A 23101-nucleotide genomic window follows, 5' to 3' on the forward strand; every position below is an offset into this window, starting at 1 on the left:
GCACCTCCAAAAAGAAAAAAAGAAAAAGTCATTGCAAACTCAGAGAGGCCTAATCTGCCTTCTGACTCTGAAGACCCAATTAATGCAAGGGGAGGTTTTGATCCGGACCCAGAGACTCCGTTAGACAAGGATGACGGGGAATGGTCTGGAGGGGAGGACACGGGTGATGCTTCGGTGTCACAGTGCCTCTTTGTGGCAGAGGATTTCAGCCCACTCATGTCCAAAATTATTAATACAATTGGACTGAAATCAGAGGCTGAGCAGAGTTCTGACTCTTGCACCAAAGGGGACTTGGTCTTTCCTAGAGCACGCCCCAAGGACATGCTGATGCCCATGCCAGAGTTGTTTGTGGATGTAGTCAAACAGGAATGGTTGACACCAGCTTCCAACTTCAAGGCTACATCCATGGCTAACAAACTTTATTCTTTTCAGAAATCCACTACAGATATGTTGAGGAAACCAAATGTGGATGCCCAGATTTCGCAATTGGTGTCGGATTCCCTGGTATCTTGAGAGGGTGAGGTTTCTCTAAAAGACATAGCTGACAAGAAGGCTGAGCTGTCATTTAATCGTGTCATGAGAACATGTCCCTGGTGATCCGTACAACAGCGGCAGCATCCAGGGCAGCCTGTGCCTCCTTATTATGGGTGGTCAATCTTCTGAGTGATCCTCCAGGGGACCCAGTTAAGATGTGACAGCAACTATTAAAGATCCAGAAGGCGCAGGCCCTTATGGCCTATGCCAATCTTGATACGAATGGATTCTCAGCGCAAGTGGTGGCTTCATCATTTGTTGGCAGACGCCACTTGTGGCTCAAAGTTGAACAGTTGGTTCTACCTCTAGGCTTAACCTCACCACCGTCTCTTACGATGGCAAGAAGCCTTTTTGGTGAGTCTATCCTACAAGAGATTCTTGTAGAGTCGTCTGATAAGTGAAAGACACGATGCCTTCAACCAATAAAAAGACTGATAAACAGCCTTTCAAAAGGCCCTTCCCTTTTATAGCTTCCAGCCCTTCATGTGCTGGGACAGAGATGCAAAATTCCAGTGGGGATCTTGGAATCGTCAGAGAGCACCCTTTAGAGGGTTTGATACCTACAAACAGCAAGCTGCTCAGTCAAAGCAGCAAAAGCCACAACAATGACTTGAAGCATTTCAGGCTTGGAGGGCATTTGTCTCACCTCGCCCCAGCCTGGGAAGATTCAACCTCAGACAACTAGGTTCTGCAGCTGATCCATCACAGCTACAGGATAGAGTTTCACTCCTCTCCTCCTGCTTCTTTATCCCCACTCCAAGGTCAAAAGCATTCTCAAAGCATTTGCTGATGGTCCAGGCGATCCAACACCTCCTGGACATTGGGGCAGTGGAGCCAGTGCCTCTGGCACAGGAGGGAGAGGGAGTTAAAACAAAACAAAACACTTCTATCCTATTTACCGTCCCAAAAAGGGACGGCTCAAGGAGAGCTGTTTTAGACTTAAAAATTTTTGAACAGATGGGTCCGCAGAACTCATTTCCAGATGGAAACTCTAAGAGCAGTTTCAGAGGCACTCTTTCATCTGGATGTGCTGGTGTCCATAGATTTAAGGGAGGCCTACCTGCATCTTCCTATACACCCGGAAAGCAGGCAGTACCTTCGGTTTAAATATGCTGGAAGGCATTTTCAATACAGCAGCCCTTCATGTCTCCACAAAGTTGTTGGCGCCACTGGTGGTACAACTCCGTCAGAAAGGGATTCGTTTGTTTGCATATATAGTCAATTTGTTGCTGCTAGCGAGATCTCTCCCAGAGGCAGAACGGGACATGGCCCTTAACTATCACAACACTCGAGAACCATGGTTTCATCATAACTATCGCAACACTCGAGAACCATGGTTTCATCATAAATGGAGAAAAGAGTCAATTGACGCCATGCCATAGGCTGTGCCATTTGGGGGTAATCATAGTTACCTTAGTGGACCGCTTCTTGCTTCCACCAGACAGGTTACAGACTATCCAGACAGAGGTTCACCTGATTCTAGCGAGCCCAAAAGTTCCTCTGGCTTCCTTGTCAAGACGGCTGAGCTTGATGGTGGCCGCAACGGACTTGGTTCCGTGGGCTTGACTTCATCTGCATGACCTCCAGTGGTTTCTCCTACCCCACCAGAAGGCAATCGTAAGGAAGTGTAGACTGCTTCTGAAGTTGCCACCAGACCTGCGTCGCTCTTTCCGCTGGTGGATCAACTCCAACAACCTGAATTGGGGAAAGACCTTCTTGGACCCACAGATGTTCATCATAACAACAGACGCAAGTGACAGGGGCTGGGGAGCCCCCTGCCCAGGGGCATAGCTATAATTGAACGAAAGTGTTCAAAGAACACGGGCCCCCAGCTCCTGAGGGCCCTCCAGCTCCATCCCTCTATTTTCTTCATTGTCTCCCTCACTCTGGGGGGCCGCCCGAGAGAGGGATGAACACAGGCCCCCTCTCCCCTAGCTACGCCCCTGCCCCTGCCTCAACCAGTCGGCGCAGCGGCTATGGAACAAGGAGGAGCGTTCTCACAACATAAATTGGAGGGAACTCCGTGCAATTCGCCTAGCGCTACTAGCATTCCAGGAGATCATCCAAGGCACCAACGTATTCGTAAAGACCGACAATACGACAGCAAAGATGTATGTAAACAAGCAATGGGGGACCAGGTCCAGGTCACTTCATCAGGAGGCTGTCCTTCTGCTGTCCTGGGCAGAGAGCAACCTTCCTTCCCTGATGGCATACCATGTCAAGGGAGAGCTGAACCTGGTTGCAGACTGGTTAAGCTTGGCTGACATCCAACTGGGGGAGTGGGCTCTAAATCCATCAGTTTTCACCCAGGTAACAGAGAAGATGGGCATGCCCGAGGTAGACCTCTTCATGACTCCGAAGAATGCACAATCCCCAGCGTTTATGCCTAGATTTCCATGCAGGGAGGCGATGGCAGTGGATGCCCTATCCAGTCCATGGCCAGACGCTCTCCTTTATACGTATCCTCTGACACCTCTGTTGGCCAGAGTCCTGCAATGGATGTGTCTTCGAGCAAGAGTACTCTTAGGGGCACCATTCTGGCCCAGGAGACCCTGGTTTTCAGAGCTCCTCCATCTGGCAGTGGAGCCACCTTGGGAGTTGCCTCAGACCCCGAACCTGCTCCATCAGGGTCCAGTTTTACACCCGGATCCATGTTGGTTTCGGTTCACTGTTTGGAAACTGAGCGGTGAGTCCTCAGCCAACATGGCTATTCGGAGGGAGTTCTCAGCACTATGCTGGCGTCTTAAAGTCCATTGACAGAGAGAATTTATCAATATACATGGTGAGCACTCCTTCACTGGATGTCATGCAACTCCATTCCGAAGGGCACGGCTAAGTTATGTCATCACCTGCTTTTCTTACAAGAAGGGTTCAAGAAGGGACTATGTCCGAATACCCTGAAATGGCAGGCATTGCCGTTGGTGGAGTTGCTCTCAGCAGAAAAGGGCAAAATATCTCAGTCACATCCTCACCAGCGTAGGTTCCTATGAGGTGCCTCGCTGATGTCACCTCCAACAGTGCATAGGTTACCCTCTTGGGAACTACATACTGTCCTCAAGGCATTGCACACTCACTCTTTTGAACCTTTGGCAGCTATTCTGATCAGGGTCTTATCGTTTAAATTGGCCTTTTTTGGTGGCCATCACTTCTGCAAGGCTCATCTTGGCGCTGCAGGCGCTGTCTGTAAAACAAGTCATATTGTATATTTCAGAAAGAGGCCGTCAGGCTCATCCCGGACCCCTTCATGAGGCCAAAGGTGGTGTCCCCCTTCCACCCATCGCAAGATGGGTTCCTACCTTCATTCTGCCCCAAACCCATCCATCCTATGGAGCGGAAATGGCACAAGTTGGACATTAAGCGGTGTCTTAAGGTCTATATTAGACGCTCAGCCTCATTCAAATTGTCAGACGCTCTGTTTGCATTCCATGGGGGTCCCAGATTCCTCAACCATGATTGCAACGTGGATTATAGCGTGTATATCGATGGCCTACGAGGTTCAGGCCACCAACGCATCTCTCTGCACATTCTACTAGAGCAGCAGCAGCGTCAGTGGCATTTTCCACTAATGCACTGGTTGAAGAGATCTGCAAGGCGGCCACCTGGGCGTCACCTTCCACTTTCACCAAACTTTACAAGATTGAGGATTTCGCGTCTGCCCGGGCAACCTTTGGCAGATGGGTCTTGCAACAAGTTCTTCCTCGCTAGTAGACCAGAGTGCTCCCACCCGAGTTGGACAACTGTGGTATGTCCCATGAGATGTCCCTGGCCTCAGCAACCGAGAGAGAATGGAGCATTGGTTTCACTTACCGTGAAGGCTTCTTCTGGTTGCTGCGGCCAGGGACATCTCGGCCCACCCAGTTGTGATTTTGCGCTCTGGTCTACTTCTGTTGAAATGGTGGAGACTGACATTTAGTTCTACAGTTGGTTGCTACACTCTGTTATTCTGGAATGTTTAAACCTGTTTATTCTGACCTGCTGTTTTCTACTGTTTTGTATTGCCTTTGTCCTCTTATGTCTCAGCCCGAAAGAACTGGGGCGGGGTTATCCCCCTCAGGCTCTAGTGGGTGTGGCTTAGTTTTTAAACTATTTACTTTCTGTCCTGCCTGGAGCTCTTGAGAGAGGACAACCCATGAGATGTCCCTGGCCCCAGCAACCAGAAGAAGCCTTCACGGTAAGTGAAACCAATGCTCCATTTTGGCCAGAAGCAGTGAGGGAGCAATGAAGATATCACGAGGATTATTTCTCGGATGAAAGACTCCAGGGCAACACAAGAGCAGCTACTGTAGCAGCTGTTTGAGCTTGGAAACAGAACATAGACAGCATGATTTTAGCTAAAGACAATCATTCTTTCCTCTTTAATACTTTCTTCAGACCCCTCCCTCTCTTCACAGACTAAGAGAGTTCCCTTGTTCTCCATAGCATGTTGGAAAGGAGAAGCTGCTTGGAGCATGATGGTAATACATATGGTGGGGGTTTCTTTGGTGGGCCTGCGCATATTGGTGTTATTAAAATTTACCGGTATGTGTATAAAATAAAAGCAATTGCAAAAGGATGTTACTGAGCTCATGATATGGCCAAAATTCCATACAGAGGCGTTTTTAAAACTTTCATTCTGAGGGCGCCTCCCCCTCCCGTGAGAATCATCCAATTTTTCAACATGCATTCTAAAGGTGTACATGAAGTCCGTTCAGATTTCGTGTACTTGCTATTTCTACTCCCCATAGCCCCCCCTTTCGTCCCTGCATGGACTTAGTTTGCCCCTTCACGGGCTGTCCCTACACGGGCGGTAATTTCCCCTCGCCCCTGCGCAGACTGGGTACTCACCAAAAGACGTCTCTGGATTTCACTCTCTCTGTCTCAGTCACTCTCTCCGTTCACACTTACACATTCATTCACTCTTGCCTCGATCCCCAGATGTGGCGTGTTTGTAATGACTAGCACGTCTCGAGCCTATGAGAATCCTCCACAGACAACACCAGGAACTGTGGGGTGCGCTGGATTTCATTGACGTCAGTTACGTTCCTTTCTTGGAATGGCTAATTTTTGCCGCCAATGGATTCATGGGTTTGCAGCTTTAGCCCAACCTCTGTATGATGCACTTTTTGGAGGAGAAAATGACAGCTTTACATGATCAGCAGACTGCCAGTCTGCCTTTATGAAGTTAAAGGCAGCCCTTGTTAGTGCTCCTGCCCTGTGTGGGAGATGGCAATGGTCAACCCCTCCTGTATTCTACCAAAAGAAAACCACAGGGCTCTGTGGTTGCTGGGAATCGACACTGACCTGGCAGCACAACCTTTCCCTTCCTTTACTGGGCAACAGACAGGGATTATGGGTGTTGTAGGCCAACATCAAGCCACCTAATGGCGCAGCAGGGAAATGTTTGACTAACAAGCAGAAGGTTGCCAGTACTATATCGGGTACTATATAGTACTGTATAGTACTCTATAGATATACTGGTACTATATGGGGCAGCAGCAATATAGGAAGATGCTGACAGGCATTATCTCATACTGCTTGGGAGGAGGCAACGGTCAACCCCCCCTGTCTTCTACTAAAAGAAAACCACAGGGCTCTGTGGGCGCCAGGAGTCAGAATCCACTTGACTGCACACTTTACCTTTTGGCCAACATCTGCAGAAGGGCCAGTTGAGCAGCCTTGGTCTTTACCAACTGACAGCAGCTCTCCAAGGCTTCAGGCAGGAGTCTTTCCCAGCCCTACCTGGAGATGCTGCCAGGGACTGAATCTGGGCCTTCCACATGCAAGCAGTTGCTCTTACATTGAACTACGGTCCCAAATTCAGAGGGGAATCTCTCACACAGACAGTGCTCACATGTAATCACCCATGCCAGTGCAAACCAGTGAGCAGATCCAGTCTAGTAAAGGGGGCCATTCATGCTCACTAGCGCAAAACCAGCTTTCCTCCAAATGAGAATGCCTCTCCAGCTCCCCTTGCAGTCCAAGAAAACGTAACCATTTGATTCTGCTAATTAGAATCTGGCCCTTGTGCCATGGATCCTGAGATCTTGACCCTGCTTTTTTGCTCAGCTTAACACAACCAACCACACAGTTACTCTCTCTCTCTGTCAGCCATTGATTGCGCCTCGTAGCGAAAGTTGCGTTTTGCCAGTTCAGCTGATCAATTGTGGTTTTCTACTGAGAGATGTTATTTTGAGGCTCTACAGCAGGGTGGCGGCAGCATTGTGGGGCAGACACACGGCTTCTCACTGGCTTTGTTTCTGCCCATACTCTGGAGGGCATTTCAATCATCCACCCTCCTCATTATTAAGAAATGCCAGGCAGGTTCTCTCTTCTGAAAGCTGCAGAATGTCAAACAACTGTGGAGCAAAACAAGGTCATTTAGGAGGATAGGATGCTGCCTTATACCAAGTGATGAGTCAGACCCTTGGTCCATCTAGCTTAGTTTTGGCTGCACTGACTCGCAGCAGCTCTCCAAGGCTTGGGGCAGGAGTCTCTCCAATATTCCCCTTAGGGGATGGAGCTGCTCTGGGGAGAGCATCTGCAGGGTTGCATGCAGAAGCTTCCCGGTTCCCTCCCTGGCAGCATCTCCAAGACAGGCCTGGGAAAAACTCCTGCTTGCAACCTTGAAGAAGCTGCTGCCAGTCTGGGTAGACAATACTGAGCTAGATGGACTAATAGTCTGACTCGGTATAGGGCAGCTCCCTATGTTCCTATGTACTTGGAGATGCCAGGGTCTGAAACTGGGACCTTCTCTGTGCAGGCAGCTTCTCCACTGCTGAGTTACAGCCCCATCCTCTAAGTGGGAATATCTTACACCGCACATGTAGCTCACATGTAGTCACCCATCCAAATGTATGCCAGGGAGGACCCTGTTTAGCAAAAGGGACAATTCATGCTTGATAGTGCAAGACCAGCTCTCCTTCCATGGTTGCCCCCAAAGGATATAAAACTGCTTTTCCACTGGGGCTGCTGCTTTTTGAACTAAGCAAGGGCACTCAGTCCAACTGGCCCTATTAGCTGGTAGCTAGCGGTGACGGTGTCTGTCCCTGGTGCATCCTCTGGTCCCAATTTTTGCTTTCTGTTCATTTTAAAAGTTTGTTCTCCTTTTTCCTAAGATTCAAGCAGCTCACAACCACAATAAAGACAAGTCTACAAAGCAACATAGAACCACAAAAGTTAAAACACGTCTACAAATCATACTATGAAACAATAAAAGAACATTCCACACCAGTGCCAAAACAATAAAACCAATCCACAACACATATCAAATACTGGCAAGGCACGGGAAAGCACACCTAAAGAGCCAGATCTGAAAAATAGGGAGGGAAGGAACAGATAGAATCTGACAGGGGAGGGTATTTCGAAGGACAGCTGCTGGCACAGAAAAGACCCTCTGCCATGCAGCCACCAGATTATCTTCAACTAGGAACACAGGATGCTGCCTTATACTGAGTCAGACCCTTGGTCTATCCAGTCCAGTATTGCCTACAGTGACTGGCAGCGGCTCTCCAAGATTTCAGGCAGGAGTCTCTCTCCCACCCCTGCCTGGAGATGCCAGGAATTGAACCCGTATTTCAATTTGAAGTAGATTGATGCATTTCATTTCTATTGCAAACTGTGTTGGTCAGCTTTCCCACTCATAACTAAAATAAGTTCCCAGGCTAGAGAAAGATGTAAACAGAGAGTTTTATTTATTTATTTATTTATTTTCACATTTATATACCGCCTTTTGTTAAAAGACAACCCCAAGGCGGTTTACAAAAGTTAAAACATACAATAAAAAGGCAATAAAAACATCAAGCTAAAAAAACATAAAAACATATAAAAACAGGCATAAAAACAATACAACAGATAAAAACACACAGAAGCAGCAGTAAAAACGATCATGTAAAAGCCTGGGTAAAAAGCCAAGTCTTTACAAGCTTTCTAAAAGCCATGAGTTCCAACCATGCTGCTCTAATGTCATGTGTCATATGGCCCAACAGATCATTAAGTCCTTTGCCTCTCTCTCAGCTCGGGAGAAAGTGCTTTTAATTGCCCGATGATGTGTGTGGAAGAATCCCTGGGATCCAGAGCTATGCTGGGAGGCGAGTAAACAGAAAGCCTTTGGGGACCAGATTCAGCCTAGGAGCTTACCGTTGCGCATCTATATGCAAAAATCTCCATTTCCCCAACACAGTCTTGTTATCTAAGCATCAATATCAACAACACCTCTGTGTGTGTGTGTGTAATCCCACAGAGAGTTATTTGCCAGGCCAAGTCTGATGCCTCGTTTTAATTAAAAGGGTCGCTCATAAGCAACAGTTGCAGAGTCACCTAGCAGCACTAATGGAGCATTGGGGAACCAGCCACATATGCGCAGCAGAGAGAGAGAGAGAGAGAACCGGATTCACTACAATCTCCAGCAGTGATACGTTCGCTGCTGTCACATCCCCCAGACTGATCACTGCAGATTCTCCCCAGTGATTCCAGCTCCTTCTTTCACCCTTCTTTGATAGGCGAGTAGCACAAGAACCCAGGGCGGCTTCCTAATTTTGTGGCTGTCATGTGAGCACACTGGCTTCAGCTGTCCCTACTGACACCATCTTTTAAATCAGGGCAGGGCAGGTTATTGTGGAGTACAATGATGACAGCATTCATCATCACACAGAGCAGAGCCAACTTTCTGGCCATGTGTGATCGGGCTGGGTTCTAATTGGTGTTGATGTGTTTTAGAAAACCAAAGTAACTCCACTTTACTTAGAAAACCTCAGTCTGACTTAAAGTAACCCCAGCCCAGCTCAGAGCCATCACGGCCTCTCATGATCAACGTCATTATCTCTCTCCACTAAATTGTATCTAAGGAAACTTGGTTCTCACAGGATTCTCACTGTTCTTTGCTGACAATTAAGAAAACAGGATGTAACCAAATAAGGAGTAATCACCAGATGAACAATGAATCTTTCGCATGCGTACTAGATACTTAGTCCACCATTTTGTTGCCAAGTATACTATGTCTAGGGTGTCAGCATCATTCAGATTGTCTGTATAAATGTTAGATGCACCTATAACCAATTTGTAATCAGTCTGAGAGCGTAAAGCCCACTGATTACCTGTTGCAACTGCAGTAGCAATAAAATTCCTCTAAGATGATTCCCACTGAGTCTGTTTGATTGGCTAAAAGGCGGACCCAGGGACGAACCGAATTCACATCAGTGTCCTTACATTTTCCCCTCACTGGCTAATCGTAGCTTTGTCCAGGTTGGATTGGGGCCATAGCATGGGAGGAAAAGGGTGCCAGACCCCATGTCAAATCGACCCTTTCCTGACTTCTTCTTGGCACTTTCCAGACTAGCTGCTCAGCAGCAGCAAAATGCTTCCGTTCAGGCAAATCGCATTTGAAACATAAACAGCAAGGGGAGCAGTCTCGTGGAAACGAACAACCCGAAAAAACAGCAACCTTTTTACACTGGATACACAACATCATAACACTATATTGCAGTGATTAAATTTGAAACAAGGCATTGGAAATGTGAACGGCACCTTGCTGTCAGTGTAGGGACTGCGGTGTCATAATGCAGGAAATTTGGAAGTACACTTCCAAGATCCGCCGTGACCCCATTGCAGGGTCTAATCTGGAAAGCGCCCTTGAGAGAAAGAGAGAGAAAAAAACTCAGAGCACCCATGTCATATATAGTTTGGTCCCGAGTATCATAGCATATTACTCTGTAGTGCTTCTGCCCAAATGAACTGAGTTCCAGATCTGCAACACTCCCCTTTTGAGACCCAAGAATCATGGATGTTCTACTTGGCACACCTGCGTAACACCCGTCTGTCACACCGATGCGTCTCTACAGCCTGCACACATTTCCTCCGAGTAGCAGGAGTGTGTTTATGGGAACGAAAGAGCTCCAGTTTCCACATTATGTGGTTCGTTTACTCAACTGCCTTAATGAGAACAGATTTTAAGGGGGAGGCAAGTAAATATTTCAGTGTTTCCTTTCAGAGCTGAAAAAGCCCGTGAGGCCCATCGCCTGGGAAACGTGGTAAACAACACAGCACAGAAAAGCTTTTCCATATGTCTGTGGCAGCTTTGAGCTGTTGCCTGCCATCAGATGTCGAATGCAACAGGGAAGCAATCATTTCTAAAACGGCTGCTGCCCGCTGGTACCTTCCAAGACAGTAGCTCTGAGGCCTAGTTGTAGGTTTCCTCTCCATGACCAAATACCACCAGCGGGAAGGGAATGGCTCCAGACACACTTTACCTCTCACAGTTCACATAGCAATAGCAATAGCAATAGCACTTACATTTATATACCGCTCTATAGCTGGAAGTTCTCTAAGCGGTTTACAATGATTTTAGCATATTGCCCCCCAACATTCTGGGTACTCATTTTACCGACCTCAGAAGGATGGAAGGCTGAGTCAACCTTGAGCCCCTGGTCAGGATCGAACTTGTAACCTTCTGGTTACAGGGTGGCAGTTTTACCACTGTGCCACCAGGGGCTCTTCTATGTAAGCTTCTAGAGAAAAGCCAGTCTCCTAATGTAGTCTCCCTTTCATATGCAACCAGCCTGGTTCCTGCTTAGCTAAGGGAACAAGTCATGCTTGCTACCACAAGACCAGCTCTCCTCTCATCTTTGCCAAGGGTCCTGTCAAATCATCTCTGATCTGCATGTTGGCAAAGGTTTCAATCCTCCCTTGCATCCACCATAGATGGATCCAAGTCAGTCCCCACCGCTCCCGGTGGCTGGTTTTTTTCAGTCAAGCAAAAAAGCATGGAGAGTTGGGATTCCAATAACGACCCAGAAGTTGATATTTGAAGGGGAGGCAATTCAGAGCAAGGTCATGGGATTAGGTCTTGGAATACCCGAGTTGTCAGGAGATCAGCTGGCAAAAGCAATACTAGAGATTCAGAGCAAGCAACCAGGCCAACAGGGCAGGTAGGTCAAGGCAGAAATGCCACAGGATGTGTGCATTGGGAGACAGCATCTACCCTTTCTTGGCTCGTGCCCCTGACCTTTGCAGCCCAACACATTCAGCCAGAGAGCGGGAAGCCGGTTCCTTTCTCCGAGGCGTGAGCATCTCCTGGCAGTGTGGGCAGGCCGGAGGCTGCCCATGTCCACTTGAGATGAATAAATGATCAGACGGGCGTGTAAATGGCTGAAGTGTGAAATCTGTACTCATTCACGGATGAAAGGAAAGTGAAGGGAAGAGGAGGCAGAAAAGAAAGACGGCCACAAGACGAGGGAGCAGGGAAAGCTAGGCAGGATCCAAAGGTGTCGGGAACCTGAACAGAGTTCACGTGGGGCCCGTGGTGGCCCTTCACATGAGGGTCAGCCTCAGAGGAGGATTGCAACTTGGCCAAAATGTTCGTGGCCGGCTGCAAAGATGGGCAGATACGAAGCTGTCAGTTACACATACTTATGCACTAAGATAGCACACGACTGCTTGCCCTCCCCTGCCAGCATTTCATAAGCCAATATACTCGCAGGCCATGCTTATAACACCTCAAGTCTCATGCCAATGGTCACAGCCCAAGCCTCCCCCTATACTCCCTGGTTGTGAATGCTCTCATCTGCCTTCCATATGGTGTCTTTATTTATTTGGTGAGCACCTGCTTGCCTTCCACTGACTTGTGGACCTTTTTGGTTAAATAGAATCATACATTTCTATGAGAAATGGATTCTTAGCCTCAGTTGCCAGTGAATGTAGCGTGAGATTTAGGTTCAAACCCCCATTCAGCCACAAAACATACTGCATGTGTTTGGGCCAGTCACTATCTCTCAACCCAGCCTACCTCACAGGGTTGCTCTGAGGATAAATGGTGGAGAGGAAAGAGGAGAAGAGCCCTGCTCAATCAGATTCAAGATCCAACAGTTGTGCAATATCTTGCTTCTCACAGTGGCCAATCAGCCTTTTGGGGAAATGTCTTCTTCTGCTGTTGCCTCACATGTCAATGGCATTCAGAGGAAGACTGCCCCTGAACATGGAAGTTCCATATAGCCAGTGACAGACAATCATGTGCTACCCAGAGTTCCTTGGAGAAAGGGGAGAATAACAATCTCATGACTATATTGATTCTTTACTTTAAAAATAAATAACACTGCTCCCCAGTTCCACAACTCCCAAGGCAGCTTACAACCAATAACTTTTAAGAAATCAGCATATAAAAACAGTATTGAGTGTCACTAAGGCTATATTTAGGGCAGCAAATCCATACTTCACTGCATTCGTATTTTAAAACATAAAGTTGCTCATATTTTATCTATCTCATATATGATAGATAAATGTTAACATTGACTGTTTTTAAACGCTTTGTACTCCTGAGGGTCTCTGGCAGAAAGGTGGAATACAGATGTTTCAATCAATAATAAGATAAAATGACATAAAATAATAAAGAAACTCCCTGGCACCTGAACAAAAATCATGAGCCGGGAGAGGAGAGAAGGATGGGGAATTTTAATGCAGTCCCAGGTGCTTTAGATTAGAACATGCTTGACTCTTATCCTCCACCATAGATGATGCTCACTGATTAAAATAAAGCCATGCCTGGCTGTGGACCCCCCCCCCACCACCCTGCCCGAAAAGCTGTAGTCAATTCAGAGTCTTAAATGGGTTCCCATGGCCACAAATGGATACATCCACCAGGCCCAGGGAACTGAAAGCGATCGATGGCACAGTTCAAATATAGCTGAATGAAAGTGGCACAGCCCTTAACTTAGGCAAAGTCACTTCCTCCGCCACAGTGTACCAGGAAAGGCACTTACCTTGGAGATAAACAGAGGCAGCAAGGATGCCAAGGGGAAGCATAGCATTCTCCTCTCCCCAGTTTATTTCAGGAGGCCAGGCTGGTGTCTGGTAAACAGAAGATGAAAAGGTCAGCAGAGCAGGTGGGTAAAACAGGCAGGACCTGCCCTCTGCAGCAGAACTCCTTTTCCTGCCCATTCTCCTGGAAAGGGGCACCCAGCGGTTAAGGAGAAGGGATGGAGCCGCAGTTAGAAGCCAGGCTGGCTAGTTCACAGCAAGGGCTTGGCTCAGGAAGTAGCTTGGACTGGGGTTGTGGATTCTCTCGGTGGCTTTGCTTTAGCCAATTTGAGGCTTGCCTTGTGATGTAACACAGAGCAGGAGTTCCCAAGCACAGAGCCCCAGATGTTGTAGGACTCCCATCATCCCCACTGGCCTTTGGGAACACCTGATATAGAGTGTATGAATCACAGCTGCTTGGGGATTTGAACCAGAGACTCCCCAGTCTTGCTTGGGATGGAAAACAGGATTTTCCAATACGATTTGGGGGTGGGCGGGGTGGAGAATGGGAATATCTTCAGTCAGAATTGGCAACTCTAGTTGTACGGCAGTAGCTTTGCATGCAGAAGGTCTCAGCATCAACTCCTGCCCCGCCTGGCACTTTCCGTGAAAGAATTTCAGGTTGCTGAGCTGAGAAGGGCAACTGGGGATACCAGAGGATTATTCCGAGACCTTCTGCAGAAAAGCTACTGATCTCTACCGGAGAGTGAACAATACTGAGCTAGATGGATTCGTTTCCTGACTGTGTATACGGCAGCTTCATACACCCATATGCTAGCCTGAAGCCCTATTCAGCAACTCTAGGAGAGTCCGCTTAAATGCCTTTAGTAGGCGATTCAGCACATTCAGAGAGGAAAGGTCTACTAGCAGGTATTAGCCAGGTTGCTGAACAAGCCTCCAAGTTTGGGCAGCTTTTACAGAGTGCAAGGTTCGGCCCCTCACGCCACCTCATGAAGTGGCCCCTGCTGGCTTGAGGCACCTTGGGTTCTAAGACAGCCGATTTCTAGCCCCTGAGTGACGCCACTGTTCCTCGGGTCAGCTGCTCAGTTTTGGGCTTTATAGGAAGGCTCCTTGTGACTTCAGGGTGTTAGAAGCCCAGCAGAGAGGGGAAGTCCATCCAGTTCTCACCTGGTGCTGCCTGGAGTGAGAGACCAGGTGGGTGCTGGAGTTCTTCTGCTGTTGCCTGCCTGCTTCTGCTTCCCCTGTGGGGCTGCAGCCTCAGGGTAACATCTGTGGGAAGTGTGGGCAGGATTGGGACCAGCCCCTGAGTGACTCAGTTGTTCATCTCAGGTCAGCTGCTCAGTTTTGGGCTTTATAGGAAGGCTCCTTGTGGTGGGAGGGTTGCCACCATAGGGGTGACACCAAAGGGGGTTGCCCCCCTACCACTTGTCCTCTTGACCCTTGTCCAACATGGCTTGTTCTGTCTAGCAGGGAGGCTGTTGTAGACAGCCTGGTGGAAATAATAAATGCTTCTCTGAGGGAGGGCAGGATGCCTCCTTGTCTTAAGGAGGCAATTATTAGACCTCTTCTAAAGAAGCCTGCGTTAGATCCCTCTAACGTTGAGCAATTATAGGCCAGTTTCCAATCTCCCATGGCTGGGCAAGGTAATTGAGAGGGTGGTGGCCTCCCAGCTCCAGGTGGTCTTGGAGGAAACTGATTATCTAGACCCATTTCAAACTTTTTCGGGCAGGCTATGGGGTGGAGACTGCCTTGGCCAGCCCGATGAATGATCTCCAATTGGCAATTGACAGAGGAAGTGTGACTCTGTTGGTCCTCTTGGATCTCTCGGCGGCTTTCAATACTATTGACCATAGTATCCTTCTGGAACGTCTGAAGGTGTTGGGGGTGGGAGGCACTGTTTTACAGTGGTTCTGCTCCTACCTCTCATGTAGATTCCAGATGGTGTCGATTGGAGATGGGTGCTCTTCAAAATCTGAGCTTAAGTATGGTATCCCTCAGGCTCTGTACTTTCTCCAATGCTTTTTAACATCTACATGAAACTGCTGGGAGAGATCATCAGAGGATTTGGGGCTGGGTGTTACCAGTACGCTGATGACACCCAGATCTACTTCTCCATGTCAACTTCTTCAGGAGTTGGCATATCCTCCCTAAATGCCTGCCTGGAAGCAGTAATGGGCTGGATGAGGGAGAATAAACTGAAGCTGAATCCAGATAAGACGGAGGTACTTATTGTGCGGGGTCAGAACTCTAGAGATGATTTTGATCTACCTATTCTAGATGAGGTCACACTTCCTCAAAAGGAACAGGTTCACAATCTGGGAGTGCTTCTGGATTCACACCTCTCTCTGGTTTCTCAGGTTGAGGCAGTTGCCAGGGGTGCTTTCTATCAGCTCCGGCTGATACGCCAGCTGTGCCAGCTTCTCGAGATCAGTGACCTCAAAACAGTGGTACATTTGTTGGTAACCTCCAGACTGGACTTCTGTAATGCGCTCTACGTGGGGCTGCCTTTGTACGTAGACCATAAACTTCGGTTGGTCCAGAATGAGGCAGCCAGGTTGGTCTCTGGGTCATCTCGGACAGACCACATTACTCCTTTGTTGATGGAGTTACGCTGGCTGCCAGTAGGTTTCTGGGCAAAATACAAAGTGCTAGTTATTACTTATAAAGCCCTAAACGGCTTAGGCCCTGGGTATCTAAGAGAGCGTCTTCTTCGCTATGAGCCCCACCGGCCGTTGAGGTCACTTGAGGAGGTCCGTCTCCAGTTGCCACCAACTCGTTTGGTGGCTGCACAGACACGGGCCTTCTCGGCTGCTGCCCCGAGATTGTGGAATGCACTTCCTGCTCAGATACGATCTTCCCCATCTCTGGTAATTTTCAAAAAAACACCTGAAAACCCATCTTTTCGCCCAAGCTTTTTCAGCTTCCTAAATTTTTTAGGTTTTAACTTCTGGTTTATTTTTAAATTGTTAAATTGTTTTAGTTTTTTTGTATATGTTTTTAATTTGTTTCATGCTATTGTTAACCACCCAGAGGCAAAAGTTTGGGGCGGTGTACACATCTGATAGATAGATAAATAAATAGAGTGCTCGAGAACAGCCCGGGTTCTAGAGTGCCTGGAAGGGGGGCGGGCATGGGGATCTCATCTGGAGCAGCCGCCTGCATGCTGGCAGCTTTTATAGAGTGTGAGGTTTGGCCCTTTGCACCACCTCATGAAGTGGCCCCTGCTGGGCTCCAGGTACCCTGGGTTCTAAGATGGCTGGGGTCTAGAGTGCTAGAGAACATCCCAGGTTCTAGAGTGCCGGGGGGCATTGGGATCTCTTCTGGAGCAGACTCCCTGCATGCGGGGAGCTTTGCTAGAGCACAAGGCCCGTCCCTTCATGCCACTCCATGAAGTGGCCCCTGCTGGGATCCAGGTGCCCTGTGTTCTAGAGTGCTTGGGGGGGCATGGGGATCTATTCTGGATCAGCATCCTTGCATAAGTTCAGGCCCTCGTGAAGTGGCCCCAGCTGGGCTCCAGGCACCCTGGGTTTTAAGATGGCCAGGTTCTAGAGTGCTCAAGAACAGCCTGGGTTCTAGAGCGTTCGAAGACATGAGGATTTCTTCTGGAGCAGCCCCTGCACACGGGGAGCTTTTATAGAGCACAAGATTTGGCTCCTCATGCCACCTCATGAAGTGGACCCAGTTGGGCTCCAGGGATCTGTTCTGGAGCAGCTTTTCTAAAGCACAAGGCTGAGCCCCGCAAGCCCCTCATGCTACCCAATGAAGTGGCTGCTGCTGGGCTCCAGGCAACCTGGGTTCTAAGATGGCTGGGTTCTAGAGTGCTTGAGAACATAGGGATCTCTTCTGGAGCATCCCCTGCTCACAGGGAGCTTTTCTAGAGTGTGAGGTTTGGCTTCTCACGCCATCTCATGAAGTGGCCCCTGTTGGGCTCCAGGTGCCCTGGGTTCTAAGATGGCCAGGTTCTAGAGGGCCACTGGCCGGCGGCGGCGGCTTGACCAGTCAGGGCCACTGGTCTGAATCAGTCAGGCAGGTTACATGATCATAAACTTGGGAAGAGTTCTGGTTGCTGGGGTTCCTTTTGTTTTGTGATTGTGTGTTAAATAAAAACTGGGTAGGGAAGCAGGGAACTTCATCGTCTCTCAAGACCCAGCTGGGTAGGGAAGGTTTTCTGCCTACCTCATTCAGAAGCTGGGGATGGAATCTGGGTAGGCCGTAGACCAGGACTGCTCAACTTTGGCCCTCCTGCAGATGTTGGCCTAAAACTTCCATAATCCCCGGCTATTGGCCACTGTGGCCTGGCTGGGGATTATGGGAGCTGTACTCCAAAAACAGCTGGGGTGGGTGGGCTAAGTTGAGCAGGCCTGGGGTAGACTATCAAGCTTTCTGCCTCCTAATTTGTCTTTATCTAATGCACAGTCACAAGATGGGTGTGCATGCAGCCCCCAAAACTGAGTAGGACCCGTCTCCTACTCAGCCTATGATCCAGTGAACTGCCCTAGTGTCAGAGAGTTCTACATGTCCTGATCGAGACTGGGAGGATCCAAAGCCCCTGAACTCCAAAGCGACATCCAGCTGGATGAGCCACCTTGCCCCCAAAGCCCTCTCGTTACAACGAGAGGTACTATCAGCCCAGTTCTCTCTCCTCGGTTGCAGAAGAAAGGTCCCACTTCTCACAACCCCTCAAGAGATCATCTCATTACATTAATGGAGGGACCTGCTTGCTAAAATTGGCTGGCAACCTCCTCCTCGCTTAATAGCCATGACTTCACTCATGGCTCAGTTGGCCACTTCCTTCTGCTATTTTGATGGTTGTGTGATTGTTCTCCATATTGTTCCGAAATATGAACACAAGATTATGACTGGTGCCATCGTTGCAATCTAACTTCTCCAAATTGTTTGGGGACACAGCACATTGGGTTTCCTCAAAGAAACCAAAACTGGTTGGCATCTGCAACAAAAATAGTCTATAGTTTGATGTTCCTGGAGAATAAGCCAGTGAGATTAAAAACTTGACATTTTCCCAGGAGCAATCATTGGCTGTCTTTGACCAAGTCTTTGTTGCTGTTCAGTTCTTTTAGTTTAAAGTTACTGATCTGTAGTTGGTGTAGATTTGTACTGGCATATGTATCCTGATATAATGTAATTGGCTGTACCTTCAATACACATCTGGTCATCTTCCTGCACCAATATTTTCCACTTGGCTCTGCCTGGTGGATCTCAGGGTTCTAGTGTGTATGTGAGGATGGAGGAACAGGCCAAGAAACCCTGCCAAGGGCCGTATCCAAGACCCAAGATCCATCTACTCCCCAATCTGAGATTTGACTGTTAGAAACTCTGTGGAAGGCATTGAACACTGCAGAATGACACATCCACAATCTGAATAGAAGAACAGCCCTGCTGGATCAGACCAAAGGCCCATCCAGTCCAGCATCCTGCTTCATGCAGTAGCCAACCAGGGGCATCTGGAAAGCCCTCAAAGTGGGAGAAAGAGGGAAATCGCCTCCTCCTGCTGGTGTTCCCTAGCACCTGGTGTTCGGGGACACAGCCTCCTCTGATCCTGATGGAAAGATACAGCTATCAAGACTAGTAGCCACTGATAGCCCTATCCACCATGAATTTGTCTAACCCCCTTTTAAAACTGTATAGATGAGTGGCCATCACTACATCTGGTGGCAGTGAGTTCTGTGGTTTAACTACATATAGTGCCAAGAAGAGCTTCCTTTCGTCTGTCCCAAATCTCCCAGCATTTAGATTCAACAGGTGACCCCGGGTTCTGATAGTGTGAGGGAGAAAAACCTATTTCTATCCACTTGATCCACACATTGTACAATCTGAAATAAAAAATTGGGGCAAATTGCGAACTGTGATTTACCAGGGACAGGTCCCAGACATAGGGTCTGACTCTATTTAAGAGAGACTGTTGGAGCAGATTTACAATTGACAAAGCATTGTCAAAAGAATGGTTACAGAAGAATCATCACAATCAAAGGTGCTCCTGACCCTTTTCTGCTGATAAAATTCAGCGGTGACAGATTGCTGGGGGAAACAGACCATCTTGTTGATAGCTATCTAGGAGGAGAGCACTTGTTGCAAAGTGATTTAAAAAAAAAAAGAGAGAGAGGAAACAGGGTGATTAGATGGTGTGGTGAGGAGAAGCATCCTGGCCAGTAAATAACCGCATTTTTCTGCATCACAATCATCTTAGAATTTCCATTCCTGTGGAAGTCAGCTGAGCTGACGCCAAAACAGTCTGCAGTGCTTTTGTTGTTGCGTCAGTACAATTTCATAAACACGCAACTCCTTCACAAGAGCAGATGCTCTGCACTGAGTGGTATGCATCAGCAAGGCACGGGGGGGGGGGACGGGGGGGGACGATTTCTCTTCCTTTGACGTGCAGCTGTGCTGGGGTTAGCTGGGGATGGATTTGGCAGGAGGAAGTGTCCATTCAGCCCTGTGCATCTCACATGTTCCCAGGACATAAGAAAAGCCCTGCTATGTCAGACCATCAGCAGCCCTGCCAAATACCACCAGGACACCAGCATGCTCTCTGCTCCTGCCTCAAGCCACTGGCCTTCAAAGGCAGACTGGGATGGGCTGTAGCCAGCCAGTGTGGACAATACTGAGCTAGATGGACCAAGAGTCTGACTCAGTATAAGGCAGCTTCCTATCCCTGTGTCCACAAGGATTCAGTGTAGCCATCATGTCTAGGGCCATCATGAGAGGAGAGCTGGTCTTGTGGTAGCCAGCACGACTTGTCCCCTTAGCTAAGCAGGGTCTGCCCTGGTTGCATATGAATGGGAGACTAGAAGTGTGAGCACTAGAAGATATTCCCCCACAAGGGATGGAACCGCTCTGGGAAGAGCATCTCCAAGACAGGGCTGAGAGAGACTCCTGCCTGCAACCTTGGAGAAGCCACTGCCAGTCTGGGAAGACAATCCTGAGCTAGACAGACCAAGGGTCTGACTCAGTATATGGCAGCTTCCTATGTTCCTAGGGCCATTTGTGGCCCTCCCCTCCTCCGTGAACTGGACTAATTATCTTTTATAGCCATCCATGTCACTGATAGCATCATTGAGGGAGGGGTAGGTCCCTGCCCAGAGGGGCTTACAATCTAGATATTGACAGAGAGGAAGGTTCAGGAAATGAAGGCGAGGTGAACAGGGAAATAATGCACAATTGTCTCCATCACACACACACGTACGTGCTGGATGCTCTCTCACTTGCCTGCTTGCCTCAGATGAGAGAGAGGATTTGGGCCGGCACCCAAGACCTCCTCCTCTCTCCCAGCTCCCTTGGCCTTCCCCTCTCCAAGGAGCAAGGCCATCAGCCGGCTATCATCACTGGCTCTCTCTTGACTGGCCAGATCTAGCATGCCAAGTTGAACATGTGTGTAAGGACTTGCTGGACACTTGTGAGACATCCAGAAAGGTAGGGAAGCAGTACAACTCCCCGCCACCCTGACAACCAGGGCACCACCGGCCTGGCTAGCAGCCCATTTTGTTACTGACTCAGATATGAGGAACATCTTGCCACCATGCCCACTAGCCCCTGGGAAACTTCTGTAGCCTTCTTTCTGCCCCTGGCTGGGATCCAGAGCGTGCGGTTCGTCAACCGAGACACCGCCATTACTCACAATAGGAAATGAGGACTAAGGCACTGTGCCAAAGGTTTCATAGAAAAGGCGGATTTTGAGAAAGGATTTGAAGGCAGTGAGAGAGGCAACAATTGCACTGGTGTACCAGGAGGCAGGTTCCAAGCATCAGTCCTTCCAACTGGCCAGCCCAACTACTAGGTTGCTCACCTTCCTGCCAACCATATAATAATAATAACAATAACAACAACAACAACAATAATAATAACCTTGCCCCTGTGTCTTGGTGCACTTTCTTCAACCCTCGCCCCAAGTTTGCAAATAATACAAACAAAATTCCAATTTATCCTTCAGGCATTTATTGATTTCTACTGGAAAGCATTTATTTGCCCTGCTGGGGGCAGGGAATCAACGTGCATGCAGCAAAAGCAATTCAGTTATCATAGGAACAGAAAGAGAGTTGATCATGTTTCCCTGTCAGTGTCATCTACTCTTCCTTGCAAAATTAAATCCCAACGATTCAGATCCATGACTTCTGGACTTTCAAAGGCAGACAACAAACTTGGTCCATTTGTCAGAACACCCCCTCCCAAGGAGGACTTCAAAAGGCCACGCCCCACCCCAGGAAATGCAGACTAGATTAAACAACCATCTCTGAACTCAGTAACAAACAGGAAGGGAATTTTTGCAACAGAAATTTCCTGTCTGTCGTGCAATGGGGAAAATATGTATTGTTGCATTTTCAAAGCAGATAGATCATTTTCCCCCCAATGATTATTTTCTAAGCTGACTAAAGCCTTTAAGCAAAACTAGGTTCTTTTAAGGAGCCTTGAATGCCTATGGCGGCTCGGCCCCTCTCTTTTTCACTGTGTGGGATTTGGTGTGAAACCTGCATCTGGGTCGCTGTGATGGGACAGGGCTTCAGTGTGCGCCCTGCAGGAATGCACAACATATCCTCAACAAAGATGACACACTGATCTTTTCCACTTCGGAACGTTGTCGAGTGTGAAGCATTTTCTTCATGGTTGGTGAATGCTAGCTCTTTTCCTGAGAAGACACTCTGATATTTGTAACTGCTGGGTGTTAGAAATTCAACGGATGCAATGTTTTTTGTCACAGCCGTGATGAGTTGCACCTGTTGAATTCTCAGTCGCATGTTCTAGTAAAGGCCCAAGAGTCTTCATCAGGAAGAATATTGGTAAGGATACTTGAAGAAGCTTAAGATACAAAATACAACAACCTGATCAGCTACAGATGTAGTCATTATCCTAATGCCATAGTTACCGGTCAGTTTTAAAGGCCAAACTACCTATGACATTTAGTGTGTCAATAGTCCCAGTGGGCGAATGCATTAAATGTCACATGTTGTTTGTCTCCATCAAGAGACTAAGTTTTTTAACATGGCAGATTTAGACAGAACATCCAAGCGCCTAATGCAGACATTAAAAATTAAGCCCACTGCCGTACGCCATTTAGACGAAGCGCATGTTTCAGCCTGCCTGTGGATACAATGGCAGCTTCCTGGAAATAAATCCCACAAGACCTGGAAGTACACTTTCCAGCCGCTGTGTACATGGGAATGACTTTCTGGTAGCTGCAGCTGTTTTTGTGGAAAGGCTGGGTCTCATTTAGGACCTCTGTGTGCATATGTTTCCAAAGACAGGCAAAGCACGACCCGTTTAGACAGCAAACCTTCAAATTGGCTCTAATTTTTAAGGATTTTTGACAGACAGCGACTGGAGAAAACAGGAGTTTGAGGACAGCAGCTAGTCAGCACTGTAAAACTGCCACCTTCCTCTCTAGATATTTATTTGCCTTGAGCCTGTGCTGAGAACAATCTCCTTGGACAGCAAGGACAGAGAAACAAGCCCCCTACCACTGGAATAGAGATGGGATAGGATGGGGGTTAGATCCTCTGCGGTGCAGATTATTGCCACATGGCCCTGTTGTCTCCATTCTCATGGAACTTGTGCAAGTGGTCAGCATATCTGGGAAAGAAAGAAAAACACCACCAGATGAAACAAGGGAATTTGTACGTATTCTTCCTACTTTACAGTGCGATAAACAAGAAAGCCAAGTCCGTGCCACAAGAAGCTGACAACTTAGGTTTCAACAGTGGAGAGAGAGGTGGGAAAAGATGTAGGTATTTTATGAACTGCCTTCTCCCATATGAACCCTCACACCTTAAGATCTTCCTCAGAGGTATCCTCTTGCTGTTTAAGATCTAGTAAGGAGTCACCCAGGACATGG

The 23101-nt window shown here is 48.1% G+C and overlaps 2 protein-coding genes across 3 annotated transcripts in view; both read right to left on the minus strand.

Moving 5' to 3' along the window:
- The window catches only part of SH2B2 (SH2B adaptor protein 2), a 107816-nt gene extending 94370 nt beyond the window's left edge, over nucleotides 1–13446 (minus strand). Inside the window, exon 1 of the mRNA XM_053275065.1 lies at nucleotides 13263–13446. Within this exon, the coding sequence (XP_053131040.1) occupies nucleotides 13263–13440 (178 nt within the window). The 5' untranslated portion in view covers nucleotides 13441–13446. The remainder of the gene's footprint in view (nucleotides 1–13262) is intronic.
- A 7747-nt stretch (nucleotides 13447–21193) lies between these two features.
- The window catches only part of CUX1 (cut like homeobox 1), a 337155-nt gene continuing 335247 nt past the window's right edge, over nucleotides 21194–23101 (minus strand). The window contains exons 23-24 of one of the 2 annotated variants that reach the window (XR_008311776.1): nucleotides 22692–22839; nucleotides 21194–21702 (exon numbers count right to left, since the gene is read on the minus strand). Coding sequence is in view for 1 of the 2 variants with exons in the window: in XM_053274795.1 (XP_053130770.1) it covers nucleotides 22779–22839 (61 nt within the window). In the remaining variant the exon portion in view is untranslated. Of the gene's footprint in view, nucleotides 22840–23101 lie in introns of both variants that reach the window. The other variant, XM_053274795.1, reaches the window with a different exon arrangement.

Source organism: Hemicordylus capensis, chromosome 12 (assembly GCF_027244095.1).
Source record: "Hemicordylus capensis ecotype Gifberg chromosome 12, rHemCap1.1.pri, whole genome shotgun sequence".
Taxonomy (NCBI): domain Eukaryota; kingdom Metazoa; phylum Chordata; class Lepidosauria; order Squamata; family Cordylidae; genus Hemicordylus; species Hemicordylus capensis.